Source organism: Copadichromis virginalis, linkage group LG2 (genome assembly GCF_057382275.1).
Source record: "Copadichromis virginalis isolate Kocher_CV1m ecotype Utaka linkage group LG2, C_Virginalis_male_GT1.1, whole genome shotgun sequence".
Taxonomy (NCBI): Eukaryota; Metazoa; Chordata; class Actinopteri; order Cichliformes; family Cichlidae; genus Copadichromis; species Copadichromis virginalis.
The window spans coordinates 31,318,330-31,331,765 of record NC_140619.1 but is presented as its reverse complement, the minus strand read 5'-3'; the positions used below and the strand labels follow the sequence as shown (position 1 = coordinate 31,331,765).

General features: G+C 42.1%; 3 protein-coding genes across 30 annotated transcripts in view; all 3 read right to left on the bottom strand.

Moving 5' to 3' along the window:
* The window catches only part of LOC146717672 (protocadherin gamma-C5-like), a 295,905-nt gene that overhangs the window by 81,887 nt on the left and 200,582 nt on the right, over positions 1-13,436 (bottom strand). The window contains exon 1 of one of the 28 annotated variants that reach the window (XM_085479343.1): positions 10,774-13,404. The exons of 26 other annotated variants lie outside the window; for them this stretch is intronic. In XM_085479343.1, coding sequence (XP_085335469.1) covers positions 10,774-13,191 — 2,418 coding nt within the window. In that variant the 5' untranslated portion in view covers positions 13,192-13,404. Of the gene's footprint in view, positions 1-318; positions 2,900-10,773; positions 13,405-13,436 lie in introns of those variants that run through there. One more of the 28 variants, XM_085429581.1, reaches the window with a different exon arrangement.
* LOC146717693 (protocadherin gamma-A7-like) lies at positions 3,465-6,366 on the bottom strand. The gene is made up of 2 exons (XM_085478949.1): positions 5,644-6,366; positions 3,465-4,362 (listed from the first exon to the last, which is right to left on the bottom strand). The coding sequence occupies exons 1-2, from the start codon at positions 6,009-6,011 to the stop codon at positions 3,504-3,506; spliced, it is 1,227 nt and encodes a 408-aa protein (XP_085335075.1). The 5' UTR covers positions 6,012-6,366; the 3' UTR covers positions 3,465-3,503.
* On the bottom strand, positions 6,668-10,255 carry LOC146717692 (protocadherin gamma-A11-like). Its single transcript, XM_085478960.1, has one exon. The coding sequence runs from the start codon at positions 9,118-9,120 to the stop codon at positions 6,703-6,705; it is 2,418 nt and encodes an 805-aa protein (XP_085335086.1). The 5' UTR covers positions 9,121-10,255; the 3' UTR covers positions 6,668-6,702.

The following is a 13,436-nucleotide window of genomic DNA, read 5'->3' as shown; positions in this document are numbered from 1 at the left end:
AACGACATTTATCATCTAATACACACCCATGAGTCACGCCCCACAACCGTGCACCAATACAGTGTGTGAACTTAAACCAACCCTCTTAATCCAAAAAAGGAAAGACTAACATATGGCTCCTACAGGTAGTAATGCTAAAACTCCAAAGACAAGCACATGGAATATATGCAGTCTGTACTGATTGACACTGACATGTGGTAACAAAACAAATAAGAAAGCACAAATGAACCTAGATACTGAAAAAGTCATAAGCCACTTGACAGATCGAAAACAGTGCAAAGATTCCAAAAGTATGAAATATCAGCATGTAAGTCTAACCTCAAGAGGAGAGTCTGGTTCATCCAGGATGCTCTTTTCACTCTGTATCCGCTGCATCGTTCCTGTAGAACTGGGGTCCATTATCAGCACGTTCTGACTACCAGCTCTGCCGAACTTACAGTCACTCTTTCTGGAGTCAGTCGTCCTGCACACCTCGTAGTTGTACACATGTGGCAGAGTCCCTGTCCCCAAAGTGTCTGAGTAACGTGGTGGATAATATGGAATGACAGGGAGGTTGGAGTGATACAGGATGCGAGACTGTCTCCACCTGTAGATTTTGACTGATATAATAACCACTAAACACGTGATGAAGAGGAAGGAAACTACAGCCAGAGCCAAGACTAAGTAAAAAGTCAGGTTGTCATTGTACTCCTTGTCATGGGTCAACTCAGTGAACTCCGACAGCACTTCAGGGAAGCTGTCCGCCACCGCCACGTTAACAACAACTGTAGCTGAACGAGAGGGCTGTCCGTTGTCCTCCACTATAACAGTCAGTCTCTGTTTGACAGTATCTTTATCAGTGACTTGGCGGATAGTTCTGATTTCTCCATTCTGTAAGCCCACTTCAAACAGCGCCCTGTCTGTGGCTTTCTGCAGTTTATAGGAGAGCCAGGCATTCTGTCCAGAGTCCACATCAACAGCCACCACTTTAGTCACCAGATAGCCCACATCTGCTGAACGAGGCACCATTTCAGCCACCAGAGAGCCACCAGTCTGGACTGGGTACAGAACCTGAGGGGGGTTGTCGTTCTGGTCCTGGATCATTATTTTCACAGTCACGTTGCTGCTGAGTGGAGGAGAGCCTCCATCCTGCGCTTTTACGAGGAAGTGGAAATCTTTGATCTGCTCGTAGTCAAAAGAGCGCACTGCATGGATAACTCCACTATCAGCACTAACGGACACATACGAGGAGACTGGCACTCCGTTAACGGAGGAGTCCTCCAGTATGTAAGAAACACGGGCATTCTGGTTCCAGTCAGCGTCTGTGGCTTTCACTGTGAATATAGAAAGACCTGGTGTGTTGTTTTCTACAATGTAGGCCTCATATGAGCTCCTTTCAAAGACAGGTGCGTTATCATTAACGTCTGAGATCTGTAAGGTGAGAGTGACGCTGCTGGAGAGGGAGGGCACTCCCTCATCAGAGCAGGTCACAGTGATGTTATACTCAGAGGCTCTCTCTCTGTCTAAATCACTGTCTGTTACTAAGCTGTAGAAATTATTAGATGCTGACTTAATAGACAAATGTGTATTATCATTGATAAAACAGTGGACTTTACCGTTTTCATTTGAATCTGGGTCTTGAACATTCATCATCGCAACAACAGTGTTAGGTTTAGAGTGTTCAGATATCATATTTGATTTTGACATTATATTAATCGTTGGCTTGTTGTCGTTTATATCCACCACTTCAACGATAACTTTGCACGAATCTGTAAGTCCACCATCATCACTTGCACGTATGTTAATATGGTAATTTCGTGCATTTTCATAATCAATGTTTCCAATTAATTTTATTTCTCCACTTTCTTCATGTATCTGAAACAAGGCATGCGCTTGATCTAAACTGTTTGTAATGGAATATTTTATTCTACCATTTGATCCATGATCTGCATCTGACGCACTAACACTCGTGACAACTGTCCCTTCCGGGGCGTTTTCAAAAACAGTGGCTGTGTAGGTGGACTGTGTGAAGACAGGCGCATTATCATTAGCATCTAATACTGTGATGAAAATTCGAATTGTACCTGACATTTGCGGATCTCCGCCATCAAAGGCTGTTAGAACTAGTGATATCGACTCTTCCTTTTCTCTGTCAAGAGGCTTCTGTAAAATCATTTCAGCCTTTTCCGTTCCACTACCTTGACTGTCCCCTTTCAGTACAAAATTATCGGTAGGTTTAAGCTCATATTTCTGAAGACCATTTTTGCCGACATCAAGATCAATTGCTCTGTCCAGAACAAATTTTCCTCCGATTACAGCAGATTCACTGATTTTAAAGGTTACCTCGCTTTTCTCAAAGGTGGGGGGGTTGTCATTTATGTCTATAATCTCGACTGTGACACTGTAAAACTCCATAGGGTTTTCTAAAATGATCTGAAAATGTAAAGCACAAGGTGTTGTCTGCCTGCAAATCGCTTCTCTGTCGATCCTCTCTTTGATTAGAAGAAGTCCGCGTTCCCCGTTTAGCTCAATATATTCCACACCGTCTCCCGTATAAACGCGAGCTCTTCCAGATTTCAGTCGTTTTGTATCCAAACCCAAATCTTGGGCAATATTACCGACTAAAGAGCCACTCGGCATCTCCTCGGGAATAGAGTAGCTGATTTGGCCGATGACTGGACCGAGATAAAAGACCAAGGAAAACAACAGCGCTTGCCATTTCATTGTTCTGTTCGAACTGTTCCCCTGGAAAATTAGCAGGAAAAAACTATTATCCACAATTACCGAATGTCCCTTACAGGTGATAAAACACAGACATCACTCCGAAACCATTTGAATCGGTTAAAGAAAGGTTGAAAACGGCTCTAGTTAAAATGATCTCCGACGTTTGAACACGACGTCTTTCTCTCTGTGATATCATTATGGCGAGCGAGGTTTCTCTTTAAATGTGCCCTGAAATATCAACACACTGGCCAACAGCGGCCCTACGAGTACATAATTAGGAACTACAGAAAACGCCTGGAAAACTAAAGGAAAACTCTGTTGTGCACGAAGGCTTATTGTTTTTACAAATACCAGGATAACACAGCCCATAAAAGAGTTAACGTCTGCAACACTAGAGAATACTAGTTCCCTTATAAAGTATTTTAGTTGAACAGATAACAGAGTCTATATTCTTTACGTATACCACTTAACTGAACTATTAAGTCATGATGATATGTGACGAGTTACTTAAAAATACTGTCACAAATTCAACAAAGCGAAATACATGACATAGATAGCTCCCCCACCCCCGCCAAGTTTATATTGAGTTACAGTCTTTCGACGTGTCTTGGCAAAAAGAGACGAAACGATTTATGTTCAAATTTTACACCATCACCAATAACTAAACGTCAAATACTAACATACCTTCACATGTTGACAAAACATCAATACGTTAAGATAGACACCCATTGTCAAAAGCGATGGAACAAGTAACGTGCCTCTGTCCGTGGTGCTGACTCTTGACTAGCGCTAGTTGGTTCTTAGTAAAAACTATGAGGAACAGAAAAAAAAAGTTTACGCTTCAAAATTGGCAAGATCATTATATAACTAACCTCTAGAGGAGAGTCTGGTTCATCCAGGATGCTCTTTTCACTCTGTATCCGCTGCATCGTTCCTGTAGAACTGGGGTCCATTATCAGCACGTTCTGACTACCAGCTCTGCCGAACTTACAGTCACTCTTTCTGGAGTCAGTCGTCCTGCACACCTCGTAATTGTAAACATGTGGCAGAGTCCCTGTGCCCAAAGTGTCTGAGTAACGTGGTGGATAATATGGAATGACAGGCAGGTTGGAGTGGTACAGGATGCGAGACTGTCTCCACCTGTAGATTTTGACTGATATAATAACCACTAAACACGTGATGAAGAGGAAGGAAACTACAGCCAGAGCCAAGACTAAGTAAAAAGTCAGGTTGTCATTGTACTCCTTGTCGTGTGTCAACTCAGTGAACTCCGACAGCACTTCAGGGAAGCTGTCCGCCACCGCCACGTTAACAACAACTGTAGCTGAACGAGAAGGCTGTCCGTTGTCCTCCACTATAACAGTCAGTCTCTGTTTGACAGTATCTTTATCAGTGACTTGGCGGATAGTTCTGATTTCTCCATTCTGTAAGCCCACTTCAAACAGCGCCCTGTCTGTGGCTTTCTGCAGTTTATAGGAGAGCCAGGCATTCTGTCCAGAGTCCACATCAACAGCCACCACTTTAGTCACCAGATAACCCACATCTGCTGAACGAGGCACCATTTCAGCCACCAGAGATCCACCAGTCTGGACTGGGTACAGAACCTGAGGGGGGTTGTCGTTCTGGTCTTGGATCATTATTTTCACAGTCACGTTGCTGCTGAGTGGAGGAGAGCCTCCATCCTGTGCTTTTACGAGGAAGTGGAAATCTTTGATCTGCTCGTAGTCAAAAGAGCGCACTGCATGGATGACTCCACTATCAGCACTAACGGACACATACGAGGAGACTGGCACTCCGTTAACGGAGGAGTCCTCCAGTATGTAAGAAACACGGGCATTCTGGTTCCAGTCAGCGTCTGTGGCTTTGACTGTGAATATAGAGAGACCAGGTGTATTGTTTTCTACAATGTAGGCCTCATATGAGCTCCTCTCAAAGACAGGTGCGTTATCATTAACGTCTGAGATCTGTAAGGTGAGAGTGACGCTGCTGGAGAGGGAGGGCACTCCCTCATCAGAGCAGGTCACAGTGATATTATATTGCGAAGCCATTTCTCTGTCTAAAGCAACCTCCATAACTAGGGTATAAAACCCATTTATAGTAGTCTGTATTTTGAAGGGAATGCTATCATTTATATCACACACAACATTCCCATTATTCTCGGAATCTGGATCGTTTATGCTTAACATAGCAATTACAGTATTTGTTGGTGAGTTCTCTGATATGGACTCTGATTTAGAAACGATGTTTATTTGAGGACTATTGTCATTTACATCAATGAGATCAACTATCACTTTCGCTGAATCAGAGAGCCCACCGCTGTCTACAACTTCAATATCAATTTGATAAGAGTTTGCTTTTTCATAATCTATTTCCCCGACTAGGATAATTTCACCAGTCTTTGGATTGATATTAAACAGTTCAGATAGAACACGTTTGCTCGTAGATATCAGATATGATAATTCTCCGTTTGAACCGATGTCTTTATCAGATGCACTTACAGTTGTAACACTGGTGCCTTTAGGAGAATTTTCCTGCAGTTTTGCTCTATATAACGGTTTGGCAAATGTCGGTGCATTATCATTCGCATCTAATACAGTGACAAATATCTGCATTGTCCCTGACATCTGCGGCTCTCCTCCATCCATGGCAGTTAACAGCAGGGACAAATAATCCTTCTTTTCTCGGTCTAAAGGCTTCTGTAGAACCATTTCCACCTTTTTAGTTCCGTCTGGCTGACTTTCTAATTTTAATACAAAATGATCACTTGGAGCAAGTGAGTACTGTTGTAAACCATTCATGCCTATGTCGGAATCTACTGCTTTCTCTAACACGAATTTCGATCCTATCACAGCGGACTCGCTAATTTCGAAACGTTTTTCTGAATTGGTAAACGTGGGGGTATTATCATTTATGTCCGTAACCTCCACTGTTACCCGAAACATTTCCATTGGATTTTCCAAAATTAACTGGAAATGTAAGGCACAAGGCGTCGTCTCTCCGCATAAAGCCTCTCTGTCTATCCGCTGCTGGACAAGCAGGACCCCCCTTTCTTTATTCAGCCCGATGTATTCTACACCGCCGCCCGTGTAAACGCGAGCGTTACCTGATTTCAACCTTTTAAGATCTAAACCTAAATCATGAGCTATGTTTCCAACTACAGAGCCTTTGGCCATTTCTTCGGGAATGGAGTAGCTGACCTGCCCGAGCACGTATTTGAGACATAGGGCTGAGAGAAACAACAGTACTTGCCGTCTCATTGTTCTGCACGACCCGATTTCCGTTCCTTCTCCACTAAAAAAAAGAAGCATTTGTCATGGAGAGAATATGAAGACAGAAAAAAAATCGTTCGCATTCCAATTAGAAGAATCAAACGGTGTAAGCAGGTATAGAATTCCTTGCAGTGCTTCTTATAAACCCGAACAGTCTTTCTGTCTGTACGTCGAATATTTCCACGCAAAAGGGAAGACACAGAGGAATAAAAAACATCCAGCCAAATCGCAACACCCTTGCCAACAGCGACCCTTTGAGTTAAAAATACAAATTACAAAATTCATTCTCAAAAACAATGAATTCAGTGTAAAGCCACGCTATTAAGGCTCATCTAAACCTCGAGTATCCTAAATTTAAAGATTTTAGGATATCTGCAACTTACAGCATATATCGTTTAATTATATATTGAAACATCTTAGTAAAAAATTACATTGTGCAATTACAAAACAAATATATCCTAAATTAAAGCTGACACGAATTACAGAAATTAAGTCCAGTCTTAATGAAAAGGACTCTGGAATGCTGAAGTTGAAAAATAAAGGTGTCGCTGTCTGTGGTGCTGAACTGCGATGTAAGTTGATAAAAACTTTGCAACGCATCAACGCTAAAAGATACTGGTTATGTTTAAAATTGTAACTGTAACTGATGTAGTTTCCTAACATCTAATGGAATGTCTGTCTATTTACCTCCAGAATATCATAAAGCATAAAAGGCAGAAAAAAACATGTATCATTTCATGAGGCTAACCTCTAGAGGAGAGTCTGGTTCATCCAGGATGCTCTTTTCACTCTGTATCCGCTGCATCGTTCCTGTAGAACTGGGGTCCATTATCAGCACGTTCTGACTACCAGCTCTGCCGAACTTACAGTCACTCTTTCTGGAGTCAGTCGTCCTGCACACCTCGTAATTGTACACATGTGGAAGAGTCCCTGTCCCCAAAGTGTCTGAGTAACGTGGTGGATAATATGGAATGACAGGCAGGTTGGAGTGATACAGGATGCGAGACTGTCTCCACCTGTAGATTTTGACTGATATAATAACCACTAAACACGTGATGAAGAGGAAGGAAACTACAGCCAGAGCCAAGACTAAGTAAAAAGTCAGGTTGTCATTGTACTCCTTGTCGTGTGTCAACTCAGTGAACTCCGACAGCACTTCAGGGAAGCTGTCCGCCACCGCCACGTTAACAACGACTGTAGCTGAACGAGAGGGCTGTCCGTTGTCCTCCACTATAACAGTCAGTCTTTGCTTGACAGCATCTTTATCAGTGACTTGGCGGATAGTTCTGATTTCTCCATTCTGTAAGCCCACTTCAAACAGCGCCCTGTCTGTGGCTTTCTGCAGTTTATAGGAGAGCCAGGCATTCTGTCCAGAGTCCACATCAACAGCCACCACTTTAGTCACCAGATAGCCCACATCTGCTGAACGAGGCACCATTTCAGCCACCAGAGAGCCACCAGTCTGGACTGGGTAGAGAACCTGAGGGGGGTTGTCGTTCTGGTCCTGGATCATTATTTTCACAGTCACGTTGCTGCTGAGTGGAGGAGAGCCTCCATCCTGCGCTTTTACGCGGAAGTGGAAATCTTTGATCTGTTCGTAGTCAAAAGAGCGCACTGCATGGATCACTCCACTATCAGCACTAACGGACACATACGAGGAGACTGGCACTCCGTTAACGGAGGAGTCCTCCAGTATATAAGAAACACGGGCATTCTGGTTCCAGTCAGCGTCTGTGGCTTTGACTGTGAATATAGAGAGACCCGGCGTGTTGTTTTCTATAATATAGGCCTCATATGAGCTCCTCTCAAAGACAGGTGCGTTGTCATTTATGTCAGAGATCTGTAATGTGAGAGTGACGCTGCTGGAGAGGGAGGGCACTCCCTCATCAGAGCAGGTCACAGTGATGTTATAGTTAGAGGCTCTCTCTCTGTCTAAATCACTGTCTGTAACTAGGCTAAAGAACTTTTTAGATGTTGATTTGATCAGAAATGGCACATGTCCTTCGATATTACATGCTACTTTGCCATTTTCACCAGAGTCGGGATCTTGAACATTGAAAATTGTTACAACTGTTTCTGGCCTTGAATTTTCCGATACGGAATTTGTTTTAGACATTATATTAATAGATGGGTGATTATCGTTTATGTCGGTTACTTCAACAAGAATTTTAGCTGAATCTGTTAGCCCCCCATCATCACTACCCTGTATATGTATTTCATAGAGCTGTGCCTTTTCATAATCAAGGTTTCCAGTTAGGGATACCTCACCACTTTCTTCGGCAATGTGAAACATTACAGGGACACCGTCTAACGTGTTTGTTATTGAATAAATAACTTTCCCATAAGAACCTTCATCTGCATCTGTAGCACTAACAGTACACAAAATTGCACCCTTTGCAGCGTTCTCCATTATAGTGACCTTATAGACTTCCTGCGTAAATACTGGAGCATTGTCGTTGGCATCTAGCACGGAAATTTCTATTCGCACTGTTCCCGAAAGCTGAGGCTCACCACCGTCAGCAGCTGTGAGAATTAAAGAGAGATGCTGTTGCGCCTCTCTGTCTAGATGTTTCTGCAGCACCATCTCCACCTTCTTACTCCCGTCTTGCTGATTTTGGAGTTTTAGATTAAAACTGTCCGTAGGTTGTAGCGAATAACTCTGCAATCCGTTCACACCTACGTCTGGATCCATTGCTCGCTCTAGCACAAATTTTGCTCCAATCACAGCCGACTCACTAATCCTAAATTTTATTTCATCCTTTTTGAAGCTCGGAGCATTGTCGTTAATGTCGTTAATTTCGACAGTAACGGTATAGAATTCAATCGGGTCTTCGAGTGTAATTTGAAGATGTAAAGCACAAGGTGTCGTCTGCCCGCAGAGCGTCTCTCTGTCAATTCTTTCTCTAACAAGCAGGACGCCTCTGTCTTTATTCAGCTCGACGTATTTTCCATTGTCTTCTGTATATATACGCGCCTTACCCGATTTTAGTCTCTTTACATTTATACCTAAATCCTGCGCTATATTACCAACTACAGAGCCTTTTGACATTTCCTCAGGAATCGAGTAAGCGACCTGCCCGAAAACTGTGCCGAGGGAAGAGACCGACACAAACAACAGTACTTGCCATCTCATTGTTCTGCCCGACATTTTCTCTTCGTTAAAAGCTGGAGAAAAAAGCCTGCTGTACTCAAAAGCGCCTGGTTTTCCCGAATAGATAGTACTCCAGAGGAAAACTGATTCTGTCCGCGTTTCTTGAACTCGAAATAAATAAACCACAGCGCGGATATCTCCAGTGTTTATCAGCTACGCCTGTGTGCTGCATGTGCGTCTCTTTCTGTGTTTAACGTATCAAATGAAGGGAAATTCTCTACACTAGTCAACAGCGGCCCTGAGAGTCCAAACATGTGCACTGCAGAAAATTACAACATCAGCTAGCAGGTCCAAAGTGAAAAAAATAAATAGGAGTTTAATTCATTAGACAATAATAAAATATTTGTCTAGGGTACTTATAACTCAAATACAAAATAATACAGAGGACAACCTCCCCACCTGCCTTGACATCTTATTCTGAAGGGTATATTTTGATTATTGTACAATGTCAAGTCATCTTTAATGACACAATACACTTTCCCTTGTAATATGACATGAGATTCTAAGGAACAGTAAAATAAGGTAAAGATCTAGTAACAATATATATCTGAAGTAAAGAGAACTTTATAAAAAAGATTACAAAAGTGATAGGGTGTATTTCTTTACCTGTTACACTTGCACCTTTTAAAATCTTCCTGTATAGATAGTGATTTGTGATAAAGCTGTCAAATACAAAATTACTTTAACCATGAAGTAAGGCTCCAAAATGATAAATACAGATAATGGAAAAAATGTAGTGATTACAAAGGAAAAAAAGGCCATTTTTTGCAAGTAATCATTCTACTTCAAGGGCTTTCCTGATCAATGAATGTGTATGCAGTTCCTGCTAAAACACACCAGGGTGGAGACAGCTTTAGAAGAAGCACAAGACATAAACTGGTAATTATTTGATGAAGTTAATCTTCTCCTTTAGTAAACAATAAGAATAAGTAGTAATTTTCAAAACTGCATTGCACAGATCTCAGATGAAAGTAATTATTTGCTTAACACAACTTGAAAAGTATAAGTTTTCTGGAAGAAAAATTAAAACCAAGTGGGAGAATAGGTGATGATTAGCTTGTAATAAATAGTTTAAGTCTAAAAAGTATCAAAGGGAAGACCACCAGTAGACATTTTGTTGCTTCTGGTATTCCAAGCTTCTGCTTTAATTTTTTGATCATAGTGTTTTAAGTTTTGTTTCAATAGTTAACTAAAGCTTGTTGTTAAAAAGTTGCTTTCAGAGCCGAAAGTTGCACTCTACTGCAATGTAAACAGTGCTGGTAGACATTTCAGTGAAACACAATCTGCAACTACAATGTTCCAAATACTTAAAAGGTTAACATATTATTGAATAATTGTCAATAATTAATCCTGCTTTCTTGAAAAAAAGTGCTGGAACAGGATGCTGATTATGGAGACTCTTTTCATATACTTAAACTAAAACTAAATTAGGGCTAAGATGACTTTGTTAGGTTTAGATAAAAAAGGGGGAACACATATAGATTATGGGATGAAAGGCTGATTCTGTTAAAGTGCAGAAGTGGTTTAATGAACAGTGAATTGTCATGGAAGAAATAAAATGTGCATTGCTAGCTCTCTGATAACCTCCAGAATACCATGCATGCAAAAATAACAGGCATTTAAAATCATTTGTAATTTCACGAGGCTAACCTCAAGAGGAGAGTCTGGTTCATCCAAGATGCTCTTTTCACTCTGTATCCGCTGCATCGTTCCTGTAGAACTGGGGTCCATTATCAGCACGTTCTGACTACCAGCTCTGCCGAACTTACAGTCACTCTTTCTGGAGTCAGTCGTCCTGCACACCTCGTAATTGTACACATGTGGCAGAGTCCCTGTCCCCAAAGTGTCTGAGTAACGTGGTGGATAATATGGAATGACAGGCAGGCTGGAGTGATACAGGATGCGAGACTGTCTCCACCTGTAGATTTTGACTGATATAATAACCACTAAACACGTGATGAAGAGGAAGGAAACTACAGCCAGAGCCAAGACTAAGTAAAAAGTCAGGTTGTCATTGTACTCCTTGTCGTGTGTCAACTCAGTGAACTCCGACAGCACTTCAGGGAAGCTGTCCGCCACCGCCACGTTAACAACGACTGTAGCTGAACGAGAGGGCTGCCCGTTGTCCTCCACTATAACAGTCAGTCTTTGCTTGACAGCATCTTTATCAGTGACTTGGCGGATAGTTCTGATTTCTCCATTCTGTAAGCCCACTTCAAACAGCGCCCTGTCTGTGGCTTTCTGCAGTTTATAGGAGAGCCAGGCATTCTGTCCAGAGTCCACATCAACAGCCACCACTTTCGTCACCAGATAGCCCACATCTGCTGAACGAGGCACCATTTCAGCCACCAGAGAGCCACCAGTCTGGACTGGGTACAGAACCTGAGGGGGGTTGTCGTTCTGGTCCTGGATCATTATTTTCACAGTCACGTTGCTGCTGAGTGGAGGAGAGCCTCCATCCTGCGCTTTTACGCGGAAGTGGAAATCTTTGATCTGCTCGTAGTCAAAAGAGCGCACTGCATGGATGACTCCACTATCTGCACTAACGGACACATATGAGGAGACTGGCACTCCGTTAACGGAGGAGTCCTCCAGTATGTAAGAAACACGGGCATTCTGGTTCCAGTCAGCGTCTGTGGCTTTGACTGTGAATATCAAGAGACCTGGCGTATTGTTTTCTACAATGTAGGCCTCATATGAGCTCCTCTGAAAGACAGGCACGTTATCATTAACGTCTGAGATGTGTAAGGTTAGAGTAACGCTGCTGGAGAGGGACGGCACTCCCTCATCAGAGCAGGTCAAAGTGATCTTGTACTCAGAGGCTCTCTCTCTGTCTAAATCACTGTCTGTTACTAAACTGTAGAAATCATTTGAGGCAGCTGTAATAGTAAATGGTATGTTACTATTTAATCTGCAGTTTACCTGACCATTATTACTTGAATCTGAGTCATAGACACTGAACATAAGTATAACTGTATTATGGGGAGAGTTTTCAGGAATAGAATCTGATTTCGAAAGTATACTGATTACAGGCTCATTATCATTAATGTCAATAACGTCAACTATAACCTTACTGGAATCAGAAAGACCACCACTGTCTTTGGCCTCAATATCAATTTGGTAATACTTGGCTTTTTCAAAGTCAACTTCACCAACTAATATTACTTCACCATTTTGATTTACTGTAAATATGTCAGATACACTATCCATTGTAGCTGATACTAAATAAGAAACATCCCCATTTGTCCCTTTATCTGCATCAGAAGCGCTCACTGTTGTCACTGTTGTTCCTTTCTGAGAGTTTTCGGCTATAGTCGCCTTGTAAACCGACTTCGTGAAAACCGGAGCGTTGTCATTCACATCGAGTACGGTCACATAAATCTTCACTGTACCCGACATTTGAGGATCCCCTCCGTCTACGGCGTTTAACAACAATGATATTTGTTCCTCCTTTTCTCGATCTAGTGGCTTTTGTAAAACCATTTCAACCTTTTTCTGTCCATCAGCCTGATTTTCGATTTTCAGAACAAAGTTATCCGTAGGTCTCAGGCTATAATTTTTCAGGCCATTTATTCCAATATCTGCATCGACCGCTCTTTCTAACACGAATTTCGATCCTGTAACTGCGGATTCGCTTATTTCAAAACGTTTCTCATCGTTTTTAAAACTTGGACTGTTATCGTTTATATCAGTGATTTCGACCGTTATTCGAAAAAGCTCCATTGGGTTTTCTAGAATAATCTGCAAATGCAAAGCACAAGGCGTCGTCTGTCTGCAGAGTGACTCTCTGTCGATTCTCTCTTTGAGGAGGAGGACTCCTCTCTCCCTACTCAGCTCGATGTATTCTGCGCTGTCGCTCGTAAATATACGAGATTTACCTGACTTTAGTCTCCTCACATCTATGCCCAAATCTCGAGCTATATTTCCGACAACAGACCCCTTTGGCATTTCCTCCGGAATAGAGTAGCTCACTTGACCGACAACATAACCTACATAGAAGATCGAGATAAAAAACAGTACTTGCCGTCTCATTGTTCTGTTCAAAATATACGCTGCACCACAGAACATCTTTTGCAAAGGGAATCACGACAAAAAAAAATAATGTTTCCACACGAAAAGATATAGATAAAGGAACATATATCACTCCCAAACAGTGAAATAATAGTCCATCAGATCACTGTATCCATCTAAAAGATTCCCGGTCAGTGAACAGTGCTTTGTCTCCCTTCCTTTCTCTAAAATACGGACATGAAATGGGAGGATCTGCTTCAAATCCTGTCTACAGGATTGCAACACGTTGACCAACAGCGGCC

Bases quoted from the DNA above. Each gene is read 5' to 3' on its own strand.
- LOC146717692 (XM_085478960.1), bottom strand. From the start codon at position 9,120: ATGTCGGGCAGAACAATGAGATGGCAAGTACTGTTGTTTGTGTCGGTC.
- LOC146717693 (XM_085478949.1), bottom strand. From the start codon at position 6,011: ATGCTTCTTTTTTTTAGTGGAGAAGGAACGGAAATCGGGTCGTGCAGA. The intron at 4,363-5,643 runs GTTTCGGGTAAC...TCCTCCACTCAG, and splicing joins TTGGAAAATCCAATGGAAAT to CAGCAACGTGACTGTGAAAA.